Source organism: Myiozetetes cayanensis, unplaced genomic scaffold (assembly GCF_022539395.1).
Source record: "Myiozetetes cayanensis isolate MyiCay16 unplaced genomic scaffold, myiCay2020 scf19, whole genome shotgun sequence".
NCBI classification, from domain to species: domain Eukaryota; kingdom Metazoa; phylum Chordata; class Aves; order Passeriformes; family Tyrannidae; genus Myiozetetes; species Myiozetetes cayanensis.
The window spans coordinates 8,306,821-8,328,603 of NW_026087400.1; the positions used below are offsets into that span (position 1 = coordinate 8,306,821).

The 21,783-nt window shown below is 41.1% G+C and overlaps 1 protein-coding gene across 1 annotated transcript in view; it reads left to right on the forward strand.

Annotated features, from left to right (window-relative positions):
* Positions 1-4,678: 4,678 nt before the first annotated feature.
* The window catches only part of LOC126639336 (disheveled-associated activator of morphogenesis 2-like), a 33,377-nt gene continuing 16,272 nt past the window's right edge, over positions 4,679-21,783 (forward strand). Inside the window, exons 1-8 of the mRNA XM_050314040.1 lie at positions 4,679-4,781; positions 13,341-13,445; positions 14,039-14,125; positions 16,104-16,277; positions 17,685-17,833; positions 19,542-19,718; positions 20,333-20,759; positions 20,942-21,104. Coding sequence (XP_050169997.1) covers positions 4,746-4,781; positions 13,341-13,445; positions 14,039-14,125; positions 16,104-16,277; positions 17,685-17,833; positions 19,542-19,718; positions 20,333-20,759; positions 20,942-21,104 — 1,318 coding nt within the window. The 5' untranslated portion in view covers positions 4,679-4,745. The remainder of the gene's footprint in view (positions 4,782-13,340; positions 13,446-14,038; positions 14,126-16,103; positions 16,278-17,684; positions 17,834-19,541; positions 19,719-20,332; positions 20,760-20,941; positions 21,105-21,783) is intronic.

Here is a 21,783-nt window from a genome sequence, read left to right on the forward strand (position 1 = left end):
CTGTATTGTACAAAAGAAGTGAAGAATGAGAAACGAATATTTGCTTTTATAAAAGAAGTCAAAAAATGACACCTCCATCAGGTAGGCATCATGTACCAACTTCTTCATTTTAATGAAGAACCTCCTGGTTCCTACTTTATTTTTAACTTTTCTGGATTCTTCCACTGTTCACCGAAGTAGGCACGTTGAATGTGTTCAAAAAGTAACTCATATGGCTTGAAAAATGTTGAAACCCACACTTTATGAAAAAATATTCCTTTTGTGTTATTTCTGGTGAAATATATGGAAAGTTTAAGTTTGCCACATGTCCAGCCAGCATGGCTCACGTGGGCTTCCACTGCACAGCTCCAGTGCCTCCTTTCCCTGGGTGTCCTGCAGGGTTGGACACGCTGCCACTGTCCTGTCCAAGCCACCTCATGACTCCCAGTTCCCTCCTCTCTCCATTGGGCTTCATTTCGAAATCACAGCTATAAAATAAATAATAAAAATAAGGTGAAATTGAGAACTGAGGTGAAATTCTCCCTCTTAACCCGACAGGAAAGGCTGGACCAGGTTTTGGACAGCAGCCTGATTTCAACAGGAATAACTAAACATAAGCTGTCCATTTTTTGTATTGAAATGTATTATTTCTGCTTCTAGTTTAAGGAAAAAATTGCAGAGACATAGAACAAGCTGAGTTGGGTGGAGCTGTGTACCTTGGGAAAGATTAATGGGTGAGAATACTGCAAAAACAGGCAGAATTTGTGAGAGGATTGTGTGCTGAGCATCACTAGATGTCTCCCTCGACCTGAATTTAGTTTCACAGACTCACTTGCTTGTCAGAAATTTTAATTTTAAATTACTCATCTTCTGTTCACTACCCCCACCCTTTTTTTCCCCTTGCACTTAATGCACAGGGGATCTCCCAGTTCAGTGGAGCATAAACTGTTGTGCATCAATATTTTGCTGGTTGCTTTAAAATAGTGACTGAAATAAAATTATTGAGAGCTCCTAAACCATGAAATTTCCATGGCAGGAGGAATGAGCTCATTCTTTTCTGCTGATCAGCACCCTTGGTATGCTGGTGGTACAAAATCAAAGCTCCCTTCATGTGATGGAGTCACGAGGAGCTCTGCCTTCCTCTCTTCTTCAGCACCATTCCACAGAAGAAAGAAAGAACCCTTTTATAAAACAGGTTTTAGGCAGTAATTTTCAGGTAAAACAAGTTTTCAGTGAAAGGCTTTGTTTTTTCAGCTCTTAAATACTTTCTGAGAGCATTCCAGCCCTGCTGGAACATTTATGCTTGAATGAGAGGCAAAAATGTTTCTATGAAGTTAATACTTTATTTATTTATTTAAACAATAATTTCATTCAACTCTTGCTTTTTAGCCTGAAATAACTTGTTTCATGATGTCCTTTTCTTAGGTATGAAAATATTTAGGAAAAGTCTTTAATAAACTGAAAGAGATACATACATTTTTTTTAACTTCTGCCTATTAAACATATATTTAGGTTGATTAAAAACATAGTGGTCATGGGAAGTTTTTTTTAGTTTAACTTCCACAAAAAGCACCAAACAATGAGTTTGAACAGGGTTGGCCACAGTATGCTATTTGGAAAACTCCTGGGGATTTAGCATTTCAGAAAACAGGTAGGGAAGTCCCTAATTTCTGACTTATGAAGTCACTCCCAGGGCTGAGATAACATGAAGCAGGAGGCTGGCACAGAGATTTACAGCTCATGGCAGGAAGGAAGTTTGGAAAAAGGTGTTTCAGAATTTCTGTTAGTAAATCTGAGACAAGTCAGTCTTTTTAGCCTACAACCCAAGAGGTTGAGAGAATTGAGATTGTTCAGTCTGGAGAAGAGAAGCTTTGGGGTGACCTAACTGTGGCTTTGCAGTGCCTGAAGGAGCTACAAGAAAGATGGAGAGAGACTATTTACAGGGGCCTGGAGTGACAGGAAAATGGGGGATGGCTTCAAACTGACAGAGGCTGGGAATAGATTAGAGATTAGAAGGAAATTGTTCCCTGTGAGGGTGGGGAGGCCCTGGCACAGGCTGCCCAGAGAAGCTGTGGCTGCCCCATTCCTGGAAGTGTCCAAGGCCAGGTTGGACGGGGCTTGGAGCAACCTGGGCTAGTGGCAGGTGTCCCTGCCCATGGCAGGGGGTCCTTTCCAACCCAGAGCATTCTGTGATTCCATGAAAGCAGGTCAGGAGGACCCAGGTGGGAGTGGGACCAGCCTGGGGGGTCATGGCTGGTCAGTGATGGGCAGCAGCAGCCTCAGAGGGGTCAGGACAAGGCAAGTCACAGGCAAAAGGCCCTTGGCAGCAAACACACCTTGTACAAGTATTAAAGAAGAGGAAAAAGTAGCTACAAAGTCACGTCTGGCACCGGCTTCATTCCCTATTGTCAGAGTTCATGTTTTTCTGAAGAGAAACGTGCACTGCTGGTACAACACATTCCCCTCCTGTGCTGGTCAGACAATGCACAAAGTGCTCTTGTTCTTCCACAATGATTCCAAAACCCTTTCCCCCATACTTTGCATCTTCGTGATGTCGTTTATTGAGGAGAGTATTTTATTTCAGTTTATTCCAGCAGTGAATTTTCCCATGTGTTTGTTGCAGCACATGAGTCTGGCATATGTTTGGATCGATTGACTGAGAGGAGAAAAAGAAAATTACACCCCAGCTTTTATTAAAGGGAGGTGTAATTAACGACTTCAGATTAATTGAAAATGTTTGCTCTAAGAGTAGCAATTGAGCTCTATCCTGATTAACTGCTTTCTCTCAGGCTTTGTAACCTTGCAGAACGTGCTGTTCAGCAGGCAGTGGAGGGGAAAAGACCATGTAATATCTCTGCAGAACCTTTATAAAAGAAACCGGTCATTTTCCCAGTCTGAAATGTTCTGTGCTGCTATAATCACATTATAGAAAGGAGTTTCTTGGGATTGTTTAATTTAAAAAGAAAATCGTAGTTCCTTGAGGGCTGAGGACTCTAAGAGGGAATAGGTCAGTACTAGAAATCCGATTCTGAGTGAATTAGTTGCTATTTTATTTTAACCAAATGACTTGAGATAGGTGTCAAAGAAACATGTTTCTTATGATTTCTTTTTCCAGTTTATAAAAAATTTCCATCCTCTCATGCTGGACGTAGAATACTCTGAGAGCATTGAAAGACAATCTTTTATTAAATATTCCTGCAGAAGATCTGGGCTTAGCCAGGCCCTGTTACATTATTGACCTGTGTTAAGTTAACATTCTTTCCAAGAATAGGACTGAGTTTTTAATCAGTTAAAAGGATAAAAATCTGTTTATATTAGCACATAGTGACCTTCCATTTAATTTCTTTTGCCTTAAGTAATCTGAGAGAGTTAATTCCTAATCCTTTCTCTCCCACTTGTTTGCTGTTGGGGTCTCTCTTGGGTCCATTTGGTTCAGTGATTCTGAGTTTAAAAGCTCTTGACTGTGGGGCTGCCAGAACCAGCTCTGAGGCACAACTGAGCTCCGTGTCTGGGATGTTGGCAACCTGCTACAAGGTGAATGTGTTGGCCAGCTCTGCACTGTGATGTTTTCCTCAGCTTGCCTGTGCCTTCCAGCCTGAATTTGCCTCTTTTGGCAGGTAAATCAGTCCAGCTCCTCAGTGGGGGTCCATAACTACACCAGCTGAAAGAGCAGGTGGGATTTATAGCTGTGGGTGTGCTGGGCTGAGCCAGGGACCACCCTCAGCCCAGAGTGATCCATTGGCATCTCTTCTGCACTGAACTTCTCAACTTCCTGTGTTTTTATTAAAAAGCTGCCTCTAGACCAGCAGAGGAAGGAGACCCATCATCAAACCCAAATGTTTCAATTCCTGTCACCCCTTCAAACCTGTGCTTTGCAGGAGATACTTCATAGCTTTGGATTTTCCCTTTTGCCTCCGTTTGGAGGAAAAAGAAATGTCAAAATATGAAGAGTCCACCTTCCAGCCATGTCTATTCAGAACTTTTAGTCTCCAAATTGATTTCAATATGGGTTTGTGATGTAATAGAAGCCACCTTATTTCAGTGGGAAAACTGAGGCATATTTTCCCTGTAGCTGCTGAACAATTTTTGTCATAGCCAGGGTTAGATTTCAGGATTGTCTTACTGGAAATTCCCTCTTCTAATCACTAGACTCTCTTCTCCAGTACAAATAGCAAAGGCAAAGTTTAAAATGTTCCTTGTCTTTACAGGAATCTTGTACATTAAGCTGCAGGTGCCTTTGTGCTTTCATCCAATATGAACATATTCATGCTGGAGTTTGAAGACACGTTAAAGATTGTTGCTGTGTGTAAAAACACTACTGGGAAAATTGAGCACTGTGTTTGCAGTTCCTCAGGCAAACTTCATTATATTTAGCACAAAATTTGTTTGGGCAACTAACATGTTGGGTGTTCAGGTAGTTTCAATGTACAGTAATAAATCATATTTTCAATATTCATGGCTTGGTGATTTCAGGAAGTCCCAAGAACATAAATATCAGTTCAGGAAAAGCAAACAAACAACTTCTACTTTTTTTGTCTTTTCACAGAGCTGCCATAAGGAAGCAAAGCATCATTATTGTTTCTTTCAGTTCTCAGCATAAAAGGAAGTAACACCTAATAAAAGCCATTGGCTGCAAGATTTCATAAGAGAGAGAAGCAGAGAGAGAGAACGAGCAGCGTGGTGTGGAAAAGCAGGTGTGATTCATGAATAAACTGTACTTTGCAACCCTGTAGGATACTGATGAAACAAATAGAATTTGCACAGACATGGATAATACAAGAACACAAGACACTTTTTCACAGGTAAAGGCAGAAACTGTTATGGCTTGTGTGAAAGTGCTATTTGTTGTGTGTAACTGGAGAAGGCATTTCAGAACCTGAAAATGACTTTGTACTTTACTGGCAAGGAATTTGCAGTAGATTGTTTGATGTAATTGATTATTATGTGATGTGAGCGCAGATTGGTCGAATACTTCAGAAAGTGTTTGCAGAAGATGTGTATGAGACAATATTTTTCTGTGCTTTATTCTTAAGAAAGCTGAAACTTGTGAGGTTTTCCTGATACAAAAAAAGGGACAGAGAGATAAAATCAGTCTTTCTATTGCCATGCTAGAGAGGATTTATTAATACTATATTTTATCTGTGCTGAGAATTTCCATAAAGTAATTGGAGGGGAGAAAAAAAGTGGTTTATATTATAGGCAAAAGCAGTCTTTTGATAATCATAGTGGAATCTGAAGTGATTGATATGCCAGAATTGAATATACATCAGCTTACAGCACTACTGGATTTGTCTGAGTGCCTTCCAGACACAGTCTTGTAGCATTCTACTTGTTTCCAATACTTGGGTGTTTAGAAGTCTGTTATCTGGAGAACTGAGTAGTGGAAAGCTCCTAAGTCTAAATAAGACAGCTGATGGGATGTACTGGCAGAGGTTCCCTGGTGTGTGATTTGGAGGAAAGAGCAATTAGGAAAAAGGATGATTGTGATGCACGTGGGCTGAGAAGGTGATGGAGGGGTCTGAGTTATCCTGGGCAGCCACCAAGGGTGGGGGCTGGGGAGGATCCAACCCTGTTTGCATGATTCCCCTTCTTCCCTGAGTGTGGGATGTCAATTGGACAGGTTTTCTAGGCAAGAAAAATTGCTCTGGACAAACCCAGAGCAATTGAAGGGAGAAAATAAGTTTCTCCTATTTGTTGCTCTTCAGTTTGTCAAGGAGGAGGAAGGGACAGGTGGTCCCCTTTGGTTACCTCCACACAACATCAACCTCCTTGGCCTTGGAAGGTTTATGCAGGGCAGGGTAACAGGTGATGCAAACACTGAATCCTTGAGCCTGGTAGAAAGGAATTGCTGAACCTGAAGTAGCAATACCTGAAGTGTTGTAAAATTGCAGGTCCCACCTGGCTCTGTTCAGTGTAATGAGGTGCTGAGGTTCTGGGATCTATTTGGAGAAGCTGTTGATGACAGTGGGGTTGGAAAGGCACAAATCCAGCCTGGGAGTGTTTTCCATTTCTTTGCTCTCAGCAGCCTCTGTGTTTATTGCTTGGCACCAACACACAGGCACGAGTGGCAGTGATGAATCATTGCTCTTATTTCTTACCTCAGGTACTGCTGGGGAGGTTGGGGACAGCACAGATGTGGAAATAACCAAATGTTTGCTACCAGAAAGGGCTTTACATGAATGAGAATCTGCAAACAGGAAACCACAACCAGATGGTGCCACTTCTCGCTCTCTTTCACTCCCAAGGCCTGCAACAAAGCACATGTACAAAGGTCAGGTTGTACAATCACTAAAACATTTGCAAAGCTGAACTGTGCCTGAGAAAAACGTGTGTTTTAAACTTTTTGTGTACTCCTTTCAGAACTTGACTGTATGTCTTCCTGAGGTTTTTCATGTAAGTCTTCTGAGAGCCGGGAAGATCAAGGTGCAAGGTGGAATGGCTGTCAGACCTTTCACTTTCCACCCTGCCTTACTTTAATCAACTAAAATACTTTATCCCCATGGCTTTCCCCTACAATTTTAGTTAGACTTTTTTGTTAAAGGCCACCTCTCTTAGATGATTGATTTTTTTTTCCCCAATTTTTATTTCTGTGATCTCTTCCAAGGTACCTTAAAGCAGATTTTCACTGTATCCTTACCAAGGGATCAATTCCATTTAAATAAGGCCAAATGATCCCATATCTTCAGATATGTATATTCATGAGTGTGTAGCCAGCCTTGGGAGCAGCTCTTGTACCCTTTGAGATGGGCTATTTTTGAAGGACTACAAACCAGAAATGTGATGCTCTGCTGATCTCTTGGGGCTTCTGATGGTTTGACTGTCCAGAATCTGCTCCTTGCAGTTAACATCAAATGTCAAACAGTGTCTTTTTGTAGGCAAGTATTCAGAACATAACATTTATACAGACAAGGATCATACTCTGCTAAATCTGTTGGAGACTGGGAAAGAGAAATAGCCCATTTTACCTAAATATTTTGCTAGGATGATTTATTAACAAACCAGAATCCTGGGAAAAGAAAAAGTTAGGTCAGAGATGATACATGAGCAGGTGGATGCTCACTGGGGATTTTCCATGAGCTCTCAGACCGTGTTTTGATCAGAGCATAATGAAAGGTTTGTTCATTAAATGTTCCATCTAATTAATGTAAAATTCATGGAGACCCTGGATCCTCAGTTAAACGTGCATGAAATCAGTGTTACATTCTCTGTGTTGCACTTCACACATTTTGCTTAGCAGGTGTTAACTAAAATGATCTAATAAACCTCGAGTATAATGAAATGAGTCTTGTTCAGCATTTAATAATTTTATCAACCTGGTTTCTGCTTGATATGAATTTTCTTTTACAAGACATTAGGGCACGAGATGAGATTGTAAGCCTGTGAGCAGAAAGATGCATGTTTTCCTCCAAGATGATTAGATGTTGCTGTTAAATTGTCCAAGATTAATTTGACTATCACGCTAATAAGCAAATATGATAATCCTCAATAGTTCTTATCACTGTGGATTATTTTAATTACTGTGGCTAAAGGCATAGAACCTTATTATTTTAGTAACTAACTGAAATATTTCTATGTGATCCACCTTCTTTACTCTATTTCAGTGTATTTTGTAGCACAGCATTTGAATTATACCTCAATATACGTGCCTGCAGGCTGTGCCTGCCCCAGCCTTCTCTGGGCTCTGAAATCCAATCCTTCCTCTTTTCAATTGCAAATCACGTTTTCCCAAAGCTCTGATTATTCTCATTGTCCTGAGCTGGACTCCTCCAACTCTTTTCTGGGGGTACAGAAAACTTCACACCCCATTCCAGCAAAATCCTTTCTCAGTGCTAAGTGCTGCAGGATGACTCATGTTTTGGATGTGCTGCTGTCTGGAACCTCCCTGAGGGATATTCCCTTTTACTCCAACAGCATGACGTTGGTAACTGGTGTCACTTTGCAAGCTGCTCTAACTTCTGGGTCTTTTTCTGTAGAAAATATGTGCTTCAGCCAGTGCTCGTGAAGCTGGTAATTCCTGCTGAACATCAGGATGTTTTTTCCCCTGCTTGCTGAATTATATATTATTGCTTCTCTCATTTGTCAAGGTTGTTTTGGATTTGAATCCCCCTCGCAACCTGACTGCAATTCTTTTCCACCTTCGTGTCAAAGCCTGCGAATTTAACAACCAAAATCTCCAGTCAACCACTGGATCACTAATGAAATACTGAGTAGTACAAAACAGAGTCAGTCTCCTGTGCAACACCACTCAATCTATCCTCTGAGTTTCCACAGTGAAACTCCAGTAATTACTTTCTGAGTGTCATTTCCTGACAAGTTCTCAGCTCTGCTGGAGCAGGAGTGTCCATGCTGGTCTGTTAAGTGGTGATCGAGGGAGAATTCGAAGTGTTTTCTTTATGTGAGACCTATAAAACGTCAGTTTTTCAGGGGGGAAATGTTAAGGCTTTGAGATTCTTCAATATGGTGATGTTTACAATATTAAAAGTAGGTGAAGTAGTTGGTATTGTGCACTGTGCTGTGGACACCAGTTTACATTTTAAGTTCCTAAATATTTTCGAGAATAGCTCTTTGAGATTTCTTTATGTTGTTATAATCACTCTATACCTTTATACCAATAAGAAATGAATTACAGGAAAATGTCTTCAGGCTCCTCCAGCTCCTACTGGAAGTGACAGAATTTCCAGTGGTTTCAAGGAAATCAAGCCACTGTTTGATGAATACCTTCTTCTTTGGATAAATGTTGACAGATACTATTCAGCCAGATATAGACCTGAACAAATAATGCAAAACATTATTACAGATGGATAATTTATGTGATGAATAGCAGCTCTGCTTGACAAATAATTTTAGTCTATCTCTAGGACAGGCTACAAAAGATGGTATTGCCACATCAAAATATCACATCAGTCACCTGTACTGACATCTCATGTAAATGGCAAATTAAGACCTTTCAGATACCAAGTCATAGGGAACAGCCACTCCCCCCTAAATAAATGGGAGCACTCTGCACTCTGGGCCAAGTCCAAACCTGATGAAAGTGAATATATTAGGAGATGAAAGTTGGTAACACCAAACTGGAACTTTGAGACAATCCAAGTTGTGTCCATTGTTGTTACAATCACTTCAACATGTAGGCAGAGTGAGTTCAGCATAAACTATTTTAAACTAAGTCAGTGCCTTTGATTTAACAAAAAATAAAAAGTGTTTTCTTTGTAAGCACATCTTGGAAAAGGAAGTTGCTACTCTAAATTTCATCACAGGTCAATCACTGCATTACATCCCAACACTTACTTTTAAGCTTTTCTACTCTACTTGCTTTGCAGAAAGTGCTGTGCACTGTAGCTGGGAGGCACTGAGTCAACAGAAAATCCCCAGGAGGCTTTACCTCACAGACATTTTATCCTGCTATTCTGGATAGAAACCAAAATTTTCTATTATTGAAAGCTGTATTGAAAAAACAGACTCCAAAATGAATGAAAACATGACCTGGCGCTGGTTAAAAGATGTGAGGTGTGTATGCTAATCCAGGATATTTCTGGCTGTGTGGACAACGCTAGCATTCAGATCTATGCCCAGAAGTTCATGAGATCTCTGTAAAGCAACATGTAGCCACTACTTGACCTTTTTCTCTTGTATTGAGCCCCCTTGGAGCACTGACCCAAGAAGGGCTAAAAGGGAGATGCTGTGGAGCACAGAGCATGAGGAACAGGCTCCCTCAGTCCAGCCCTCCCTTCTGGGACCCTGCACAGCCAGGAGCTGCTGTGTCTGTTGCTCCTTGCAGCGAGCAGATGAGGATGTTCAACACTCTTAATGTTTAATCAGGACAAGTGTAAGGAATCCTTAACAGCAAAAAGCTTCACTAGACTTGAATAAAAATCACTCCTCATTTGTACAGGCAGCAGGATTTCTGCATGACTTGGTTTTGTTGTCACAGGAAATGATAGAGCTGGGTGCACATGAGCTGTGATCTTCTCCTAAGTGAAGCTGAAATAATGCCTCACGAGCTGTGCCGGTGTTTGCAATAACTGTGATCCTGTGCAGGGCTGACTGAACACCACAGTTCTGGCTTTACATCTCCATAGGTGCACGTGCACATCTTCCAGGAGTATTTTTGCTTTAGATTGCTGTCATATTATGATGATTCAGTCAGGCTGGTCCACAGAACAAGAATAAGCTGAGTAAAAGCCGTGTAGCTCAAATTCCTCCATAGGTAGCGAAGGGAAAGAGTCATCAGATAACAAGGCAGGTTGAATTGTCCCCCTGGAGAAGCGCAGGTGTCTCAGGTGAGTGCACAGGAGTCACAGCCATCCTGTGGTCACCTGGAGGGTGTGAACCAGGGTGTATTAAAGGCTGAGAGTCAGAAAGAAGAGGCAGAGGAACGTGTTTGCTGTCTTATCCTTGAGCAGTTACCCATGTGCCTTGCTCAATCAGCTGTGAATGGCTCAGATGACATGGCTTTAACCCTTCTTTCTTGATTTAGGCTCAGGAAGGTCAGGGGATCTTTGTGGAGTCATTACAGTGATGTTTCCACAGCGTGGAGACTACATGCAAAACCTTCCAGGATGTCCCCTGAGGGCTCCTGTGAGACTGTGCTGGGTAAATGGAGAGGGGCAGGAACCCTGGAAGGGCTCATGTGCAGTGCTGTGTTGGCAGCTGCCCAAGAACAAGCCAGAAATCTCCTGTCTCACCAGTAAACATGTTTTATACCATGTCTAGGCCAAAAATATAAAAACCTCACCTCTCATTCCAGAGAATGTCTGGAGCCCCACACTCTTCCTTCAATTGTGAGTGTTGATTTTTCTTTTGAACCACTTGCATGGCTGTGCTGAATTTTGGGTGGGTGATGAAAATGTAATCTGTGTTAAACAAGCTACTTTAACCTGGCAGGTAAATGAATGCATTATTAACACAATCTCATGAATTTCCTTAATGTGCCTGCTTTATAATAGAAGCTTTTAATTTTTTTCTAAGTTTTGTGAACCAGCCTTGTATAAAAACATTCTGCTTGGGTGGCCCAGTTACATTCTATCAGGCAACATAGCACAGACTTAGTGGCATTTTGGTGGATAATAGGACAAAAGTTTTTTTCTTTTAGGAAAAAAATATAACCAAAACAAACACAAGAATGAACACTACAAAAATCTTGTCATGCTGAGAGAAAAGCACCACAAATACACAGTGATAAAGGTCAGGATCTCTTACTCAAGTCTTGTTTGCAATTGAAAATACCATGTTAATGTCTGGCTGTCAAAAACCTAAGTGAGCCAAACAGACTTCTGACAAATAATTTTGACAGTTCTCATAAGCTGAAAAGTGCCTTTTTTGCCTCTCTTGTCTTTTGAAATGTTTCCCTCCTGCAGAGAGAAAGAGAGTTAACAGAGGTAGTAAAACAAGAGGGTGCTGTTAAAAACAACCTCCCCCAAGCACTGCCTTGTGTGCTGTCTGGGGAATTGACTCTCTCAGTTCATAACTACCCTCCCTGAATTTGAAATACATAGAACTATTTGTTTCTCTCCTGTAAACATTGTTTTCTTCATCCATTATTAAGGAAATTAAGAGATGTTCCCTGTTGCTTTCATGTCTTGGGCAGAATTTTATTCTAGTCTAAAGGAGACTTTGGTGAAGGTAAGGAGAATGAAGAGTTGAGTACCACATAGAACCAAACATGCCTTCCTTTCTGCAATTTTCTTAAAAGGAAAAATATATTAGAAATAAAATTTGAAAAAAATTGTCATCCTGCTGCAAAAATCTTTGAATCCTTCTCCATGCAAAAAGGCCTAACAGGCAAAAATACTTTACAACTTCCTCTCAAGAGCTGCTATTCTGAATAAACAGGATCTTGCATTTTAAAGCTGGCAGAGCTTAGCCTTAAGGAAACTATATTTTTCAATTCAAATATATCCATACTCCTGTTTACTCACCCAGAGCCTGCTCGGTGGGGAATTATCTTGTTAAGATCTAATCCTACACGGTGCAAGTGAGGTTGTAAATATATGGCCATTTAAAATTCAAATACTGAGTGTGGAGGTCATTGTAGGAGCCTCCTGTGCCTCTGCAAGTGTGAATGAATTATCAGGCTGCTTTCATTCTTCCCTCACTGTTCACATTACTGTTTGCAGCTGGGAGCTATGCCATAAGTTACCTTTAGATTAGCACTGAAAATTCCCAGGCTTTAAAACCAAAATATTTCTTTTACTCCCAGTTTTGTTTGTGGGCTGTAAAAACAGTGGGTCTGTTGGTCAGAAACTGGTTCAGATTTCAGAAATTTGGCAGGTTGTGTGGTTGGCTGCTTAGCAGAGGATGCTCCATCTGTGGAGCGACGTAGGCATAGGCAAAGCAGGGGCAGGTCCCTCACGAGTTCCATCTCTTTCCCAAACCTCCTGCCCTTCCTCTTGCTCCTGCACAGCCTGGGGTGGGCTGTTTGCCTGGATGTCCACCTGGAAGAGTTTGAAAAGAATGATTTGAAAGGAGGACTTTATGGCAGTAACTCTTCTCCTGGTGGTGAAGTCGTTCTCCCTGGGAAGGGAACGTTGGATGTTGTAGCTAATTGAGCAGTGGAGCTACTTGATAAAATATCATAAGTTTCTGAGCTCTGGTGGTAAAACCTACACACTCCTTTCCAATTCCCAGTTCTGCTGCTGTTGAGGAATGGCTGTCACACACGGGAGTCTGTCTCAAAGGAAGGTTTATTCCTGCTGCAAAGTCTGTGAAAGAGCTTTGCCAGTGGTGTGGCAGCTGTAGCTCTGGGTCTCTGGTGACTCCACCTGCCTTTTTAATTTGTTTGATTCCTGTTTGCCATTTGCCTGGTTCTCTCAAGAGTGACAGAAATTTGTGTGTAGGCTGATTGGCAGCACATGAAGCTGTTTTGGTAAAAGAAAGGGGAAGTGTAACACCGGCTTGTTAACGTGGTTCACTAAACTCACGTGACAGCTGCACCTCCTGCTACCAACAACAATTTACCTCCTCTTCACCCTGAAAATTTCAAAATGCTCCTGATTTTTCTTTCAGATTATCTTGTACACAGGACTTCACACTCTGGCTAAGACACAGGAGAGCATGTAAAATCGATGTTTTCACTTCTTGCCAGACTCTCTAACTAAAAAAGGTTTCCCCCTGGCAGTTTTTATCTCCAGGTGTTACCACCCCATCCCCTAAAATTGTAAAAAACCCTGTATATTTGCTATCTTGTGGGTTTTACCAGGTTTCAAAGGGAGATTCTATTTGCTGGGCAGGTTATCGATAGAACATAAAATATGAATGAAATTGTAATTTTATGGCAGACACTGGAGCTGTAACTCTGTGTCCTCCACAGCCTGATGAAAAAGCAGTCTCTAAAAACATTTAATTGACTTTTTATTTTCCAGTTAAGCCAGGAGAAGATCCTCAAAATTATGAACATGGTGAAAAATAAAGAAGTGAGCATTGAGGGGGCTCTGCATTTGGCACAGAAGGAGGTGTATGCTGAGAAGGTAAGGTCACTCCTCTGATCTATTTTGCAAGATATTCAAATGTATGAGCATTAGGAGCCTGTCTGTGTTGTTTTCAAAGATACAATCCCAGCTTGTGCAAACACATGCACTCAAGTTTCTAACAAAATAGGACAGGTACTAATGGCTAATGATACCTGTGTCCTATGTAATGGATATTCCATGTAGATGCTGCAAGAGGGGCAGGAACACCTTCCACTAGACCAGGTTCCTCAGAGCTTCTTCCAACCTGGCCTTGAACACTTCCAGGGATGGAGCAGCCACAGTTTCTCTGTTCCAGGGTCTCACCATGCTCATAGTGAAGAATTTCTTCCCAATATCCCATCTAACCCTACTTCTGTCAATTTGAAGCCATTTCCCCTTGTTCTGTCACTCCATGCCCTTGCAAATAGTCTCTCTCCATCTTTGTTAATGATGATTAAAAAGGCCAGGAGGATGCTGCCATGTATCTCCATGTGGAATTCTTCTCCAAAGCCTCCAGAGCTGTTTAAACACTGTCTACTGAGTGACATTTCACCTGAGAACGTGTTTGGATTTGTGCTGGATGTACTGCTGATTTCTGTTCTGTTTTACAGGATTCCCAAGATTTGTTAACTGGATCACAATTTAACTTCATTATCTACAAACACAAGCACTATCGGTGGCAGAAACGAATTTTGCAGGTAACTTGGAAAATTGTCCCTTTTGGAGCAATACATAAAAAGGTATCATGTTTAAGTTGATGGGTAAATGTTAGGAGATAGCTTAAAAAAATCTTGTGGTTCAGCAGCCCATCAGAGAGGTATAAGATAGTGAAAAAATTCTCTACTTTTTATACCAGAAGTGTTCTGGGGGTAATATCTGACATTCCCTGTACTGAGGCCCCTGGGAGGGCTGTGGAAGGGACCTGATGATCTAAGAGGTTATTTCACCTCTGCAAAACATGAGTTGTCCCCAGGCTGATGGATGATAGTGGGCTCTGCCTGGGAGTTGTTCTTATTAACTACCAAGAGTAAATGCACACAAGTGATGTAAACACACCTAAATATCTGTGCCTTTTGACAGGACATCGCTTCCACTGCACCCCCTAAAACCTTGGGAAGAAATGTTCCTGGGATACTCAGAAGGTGCATTTGGCAGACTGTGCAGCTTGTCTCTGGTTACTCTACCCTGTGAATCGTTTTTTTTGATATCATGAACCCTTAAGGCTTTATTGACTTGCATGATATTAAAGCAAAGTTGTGTTGACAACACCTGATGGTGATTTGATTTCATGAAGTCAGGGACAAAGGGTTCATGTTGTTTCCAGGAACCTGGATTTCACTGCATTTTCCTGGAGTTTTGACAAAATTTAAAAACAAGCAGGTCCAAATCATACATGCTAGAGGGTATTTTTTATTTACTACGTCCGAACTGTAAAAAAGTATAATCTCCTTATTTCCCTCAACATCCACCACATTTTGGAATTAAAAGATTGTTTCTTTAGGCATAAAACTGATGGAAAAAATAGAGAGAGCTGTAGTAGATGTCGAAGTTATCAGTCTGGAAATCGAGAGTCATTTAATTTCAGTTCTCTAGTTACCAGCAGCCTTCAAAAGTCAGAGATAATAATGAGAATGGTTCTGCTGTGAAGGTTTCCAGCTATAAACAGAAGGCAGGGAAAGGCCACAGTGTGGGCATTTGGTTGGTATGGTCAGCACATACAAGTTTTTAATCCTGCAAATACAGATTGTGCAGTGGAATAAGAATGATATCATCTTGAAGCAAACAATTTTTAATTGTTATAGCTATGAAACTGCACTGAAGTAATTTTATTGGCTATTATTACTCCCTTCATCTATTTGTACACATATATATGTATGTAAATAGAGAGAAAGGGATTTTTTTACTTGGGCAGGTAGTACCAGAACACAGGGGAATTGGTTTTAAACTAAAAGAGGAAATTATTTACTCAGAAGGTGATGAGGCCCTGGCACAGGTTGCCCAGAGAAGCTGTGGCTGCCCCATCCCTGCAAGTGTCCAAGGCCAGGTTGGACTGGGCTTGGAGCAACCTGGGATGGGGAAAGTTGTCCCTGTCCATGGCAGGGGGTGGAATGGGATGTTCTTTAAGCTCCTTTCAACCCAAACCATTCTGTGATTCTGTGGCAAAAAACTCTGCTTTAGGTAAGATCTAAATCAAAGCACAGTAATATTTATATCAGAAAGTAATCCCTCAACAGTCTCCTCTTCTCCTGGACTTGGAAGCTGCTGCTATAATCACCTTCACTGCATTTCAGTACTGGGGCAGAGGCTGAAGGAGTTAATTGAACCTCTGCTGAGATGATCCTGCCATTAGTTCGTGCTACCACTGCTGCTGAATGGGAAGATTCTGCACTGGGTTGTATGAAACAAGGGGAATTTAAAAAGAAGTAATATTTCAGAGTGATAAATCAATTCATATTCATCAGAAGACACAGGGAAACACAGCTACAATGAATATCTGTTTTGTAACTAAAGCAAATATTGTACAGTATCTTGATGATGGAATGTCATTTTTTTATCCTATTTATTCTGAGCTTGTCCTTTCCCTAAATGCCTTTGCATGGGGATATTGGGGTGTTTTCTTTGCCTTTCAATTACAAGAAGCGATGGAGTCAAGTAATGAAGAATCTTCTATTCCAGATTGATTTCAACACAAGGACCATTTTTAACATCGAAAAGGGAATTATTAAGAAACAGTTCCCTTTCTCTCAAGTCAAAGCCTGCGAAGACACTGAAAGGAGGCGCTTCAGCATTGTGTTTCATGGGAGACAAGATTACGAGCTGGAAGCTGTGTCTCTTGATGATAAAAGGAAGGTAAGTTTTTACAATGCCATAGACAGATTGCTATAAATAACAGTTGATGTGCTGGTGGTAGCCAGCAGCTCCCAATCATTGTTACACTGTGCTTTGTGCAAGCAAAAAAAAGGAGGAATGTCTTTATTCCGTGTGTGTTTGTGCACAGAACAAAGGGAATGGGAGTTCGAGATAAACTTTGGCCTTAGGATTTGGGCACAGTTCAGTAGGACTGGAGATGTAAAGCCAGCTCAAGACACGATGTGAAAGTGGATGCAGTTCTGCAACTACACCTTGAATGTAACCCCTCTGAGAGTGTATGAAAATAAGCAAAAAACCCCTGATGATGTGCACAGTTGAATCTTAATTGAAACTTTCTAAGCACTTTTTATTCTCTGTATAAGGTATTTCTTAAAATGCCTGCTTTTAAGAATGAACAAGGTCATCCTGATGCTGTGAAAAGAAGACCTAGTAATTCATCTTTTACCATCAAAAGAAACTGAAATGACACAATTAGCAGAGGAAGGAAGGCTAGGCACAACTAATTGCTTAATTAAATGATTCAGTGTTGCAAGATTTTGTATGAGCTACCTCACTTTGAGATTTCAGCTCCTTTTGAGTTCTACTGAAACATGAGAAAGTCAAGTCACGAGGTTTTTATCTGAATGCAGGTGTCCAGGGGAGGGCAGCTCTTGGAGTTTGTGTCATTGAAGCTACCTGCACAATTTAGGCTGAGGTACAAGCTTTAAACCTCATGGAAGAATTTGCATCCCAACTTCTGCTGTGACTCATTTTTATAGGGCTTTTTTTTTCAGAAGGATTAATTCCCTGTGAAACTCTGCCATTGACCCCACACGCAGAAACCTTTCTTCCAGATGAGCAGAACCTTGTGGCTGATTAGCTTAATTTTCAGTTTAATAATTCAAAGATTATTAAGCAGAAGAGTTCAAAAAGAAACGTATTTAGTCATAAGAAGATCATATATGGCCCTGTACAGCACAAAGAGCTCTTTAAATTCACACCCAACCTTAATCCATAATATTTTCCACTGGAGCCAAACCTTCATTTTTTACTGGGTTTGTCTGAGGCTTCCAGCTAAATCAATCAGGTGCTGCTTGGGTTTGAACTGATCTGAACAGACACTTTGTCCTAGGTTGCTTTGTGTATGAGTAAAGTTTTACAGTAATCCCTCCAAAATAAAATTGCATTCTCCTTACAATGATGGGTTTAGAATTGTGGGCATAAAGCCAAATTGCAATTAAGTAGTTTAGCATCAATTATTTATTTTATGTTCATTTATTTTACCTATTTGGCTGCAGCTTAGAGTTTTGCCTGTTATCTTTGTACTTGAAAAATCCAGCTACTGATGTCTTATTCAATGGAATTAACATGGAAAGTATTCTCTCTCTGCTGCCACTTTTTATCTAGATAATATACCTCCTGAGCAGAGTTTTACAGAGCAATTCATGCAAGAGACCAGTGGAGTCCTGCTCTGGGAGACCTGCAGAATGTGATGTGATACATGAAGGGCTGCTGGATTTACAGCAAAACACTTTTGCATCCACTGAATGGGTGAAGTATGAACTCAGGGCTGTGGATTTTGTTAAAATTTCCGATAAATGCATTAAGACTCTAATTTGCTGATAATAAGTTAATTATTTAATTGCTTTTGAAAGTTAAAAGGTGGATGGCAAATCTGCATGAGATGGAAACGTTGAAATGAACTTCCAGTGCAATATTGGTCCCAACAAACCAAAGTTCTGGTGTGTGCTGGGTCCATTAGCAACACAAATCTGTAACGGTGATGGTGCTCAGAGGGATTTTAATGGTGGGACTTAGAGAGGGGAGAAAAAAAATCTGTCTAGCAAAATCCAATGAAAAAATGAGCATTGTAATTATCTGCACGGGGCAATTATCTCAATACCCTTCACAGAAAATGATTTTAATTGTTTTTAAAAGGCTACGCCTGTATGTCTTGTAAACACCAGCCTCAAGTGTGTCCAGGATTTGTTACCTTGCAACACTTAACAAGTTTGTTAACAAACAAAAATTGATTTTTATTTATCTTGTGAAGCAAAGCCCTTGTTGTTTTCTTCTTTATTTTAATCCTATCTCTTTTTTTTTCCTTTTTTCTTTTATTTCAAAGTAAATAATGGTGGAAACATCCGGAGATCCGATTAAACTATAAGTCTCTGACTTAAAGAAAGAAGAGATCAATATAAATGCCAGCTCCATTAAACAATTCTTATCACTTTGACTGTTTATGTGGGAATAGATGCAATTTATATTTTATGTTTAATTCTTCTGGAGCAGCTAAACTTATTTAAATTCCTCATAGAATACCTTAATCAACCAGCCACACCTTGAAGAGAGAGTGGAGGAAAAGGAAGGTTTGATAGAACTGTCAGAATGATAAAGAAAGGCAGAAATCCTCAAGAAAAATGAGAACACAAATGCTTAAATAAGAATAAAACCCACATACAGTAAAACCCTGCCTGTTGTTGAATGGGGGACCTTTGTTCTGAGCAGCAGAACAGAATCCCAGAGGGGAGACTAAAGCAGAAGGTTCTGCTGTGATACAAGCTGTGTGTGGTCAAGGCAGTGTTTTTCCAGGATTAATTTATCATTTAAATAGGTTTTACCCAAATTTTGGCACAGTAGTTTCTGATGGAAGCCCTTGAGCCTTGTCCATTTCCTGCCAAGTGACTTGTGGGACCAGCATGAGCTTCCCTGGAGTAACAAGGATTTCCAAGAGGGAGGGATATTGGACTGTATGACTGAGAACTAAATTTGGTGACTTGTTTATGGCTTGGGGGCAGTGAAACCTGGAAGACAAAGAAGCTCTGAAGCCTTGTCATATTATGCACTGCTCAGACACACAGTGGGTTCCTTTAGGAGCTCATAGTCCAAATGATCCACTCTCCTAAACAAACAAGAGGAATAAGTGGAGTGGGAGGGACAGAGCATGGCAAAAAAATTAACAGGACTTGGGTGATTTTTAGTTGATGGTCAGATCTCAGTTTTAGCTCTCACAGGGCATGGCAGGCTGTTCACAGTTGCTGTCAGTTTACTCATGTGTCAGATGAGAATAAGAAGCCCTCCAATAAGAATAAGAATATCTCAAAGGTTTTATGCTTTAGCATTGATACTTTTTGCCTGTTCCGGGGAAGATGCTATAAAAATCTGGAGATTTATTGATTTTAGGAAGTGCCCTAACAAAAGCAGGGCTTGTGTAACTAAGTAGTCAATGAAGAATGAGCTGTATGTCCATTCCTTGTCCTTCAGGTGCTTGGTGCAACTACGTGAAGGAGAATTGACTTTATATTGCATAACTCTGGGAGGAAAGCACAGGACTGCAGACCCTGGAGCAAACACAATTCATCTGTCAGGTGGTGATGTGAGTGTCAGCAAGGAGAATGGATGCAGCACCTTTTCAGTTCAGACCAAAGATCACAATTATTTGTGAGTATAGTTGGTAATTAATAATTTATTAAAGCAGAAGTACTGAAAACAAGGTCAAGCAGCTGAGGATCTCAGTGTCTCAGAATAAAATAACAATATTGGAGAAATGAGGCCATCAGAATTATATAGATTCCTGCTCCTATTGCTCTGCAGTGATTTGATGAGGATTTTAATGAGGAATTAAAAGGACCACATCATGGAACTGAGAAGACAAGCTGAAATACAGCCCACAGCAACTTCTCTAGGTGTCACGTCAGGAGCCAGGGAAGAGGAGGTGCACGTTCAGCTTGGTAGGACAGATGTGTGAGCAGGTTCTGCTTGTGCAACAAGCACAGCAAGGTGTAACAAGTTGTTCACCTTCCCCCAGGGTAGAGAGGAGGAATTATGAGGTAACTGCACTGCAAAGTCAATATATGGCAAAACTTCAGCTCTCTAACCTTAGACACAAAAGCAATTAACTCTCTCTGAAAAGGTCAGAGTCAGCAGCACTGGGCTGCTTTGACAAGTAAAGCTGCTGAACATCATTCTGCTTAAATCAGAACCATCTGTGGCTGTGTTATTCAGCATGTTATTTACACTGCCTCGTGTTTATATATGACATTCTTAAATTTCAGGTTTCGAATACCCTTTACTGTCCAAAACAGCAGACCAGAGGATGTTGGCAAGCTCCAAAATGAATGGGTGTCTCTCCTAGAAAGGTACTGTCAGCTGGGCCAGGAGGCCTCCCTGCCTCAGGAGGGATCTCAAGGATGCACCTCCCCTGAAGCTGATTATGAAGAATTTATTGTACCCCTGAATGAAGAGAAAGAGGAGACTTTGCACTTTGGTGTGAGTTCTGCAAGGACCAGTCTGAACAAGTCTCCAAGACCTCAGACAAAGCCTGCAGAGGGGGAAGCAGCCCCAGCATCATCATCTCTTCCACTTCCCATAAGTAAGGCAGAGGTACCCCCAGCCCCTCCTGCCCTTCCACAGCCCTGCAGCCTCTCTCCAGCAGCAAAGAGAACCAAAGCCTTTCACTGGGATGTCGTTCCTTGTGATAAGGTGAGGATGAAACTGATGGTGGCTGTTAAAGAAAAGCAAAAATGATGTACTGTATTACATCTATAGTTATAAAAGTACAGCTGTGCCACAAAATGACCTGCATGCCCTTCTCTGTGTTTGGATGGAACAAAGTGCCTCTGCTCTGGCTTTCTGTTTACCCTCTGTCACTCCTATATTTTTAGATTCACAAATCTGTCTGGGGATCATGTGACCCATGCAAGAAGAAAATTGATGTATCCAGACTCTGTGAACAGTTCCAGATCCAGGACACAGCAGTATTTTTGGGCAATGAGCCCTCAGTGAATCAGCACATCATGTTAGACCGAAAAGTCGCGCATAACTTCAGTAAGTGTGTTAATAAGAACTGTGTCCTCCTCTATGAGCTGGGCTGAACACTGCATACATCTTCTGTTTGTACTTCCTGCCATTCAGCAGGCAGTGAGACAAACTTCTGGATCACGTTTTAATTCAATGCCCCTCTGGTGATTTATAAAAGAAGACCTCATGGCTGAGTTGCTCCAAATGTGGTCCCTAATGATGTAGAGGTGAAGCCCAAAGCTTTGTCTCTTCTTGTACAAAACATGTGGTTGTGCCATTGAGCTGTGATGTTGTTGTCTTAGGGCAGACATGTGAAATCATGTATGTCACCTGTGAAATCAAGGTAAGACTGACTTCAGAGGCTTTTCAAATTCTGTGGGTTGTTCAGGTGAAGAAAAGTCAACAGGAGCAGGTTGGGAGCCAGAACTTTGAGTGCTGTGCTCAGTCTCTCTCCTGCATTGTGGTCAAGAAATTTGTTTAGGTGGGTTGGTATAAGAGGCCTTTGAGGCAGCTCCAAGCCAGGTTTCAGGAATTCTTGGCCTTTTTCTGGCTGAGGGCTCAGGCTGTGAATGACTGTCTTGAACAGGACCCTTTTGTCTCATATCCCAGGTAGGATTCTACCAAGGACCTGACCTAGAAGAGTCTTTCACAACTAAGGAAGGAGTTCAGCACATAGTTCTGCTCTTCCGAATAAAATGATATAAAG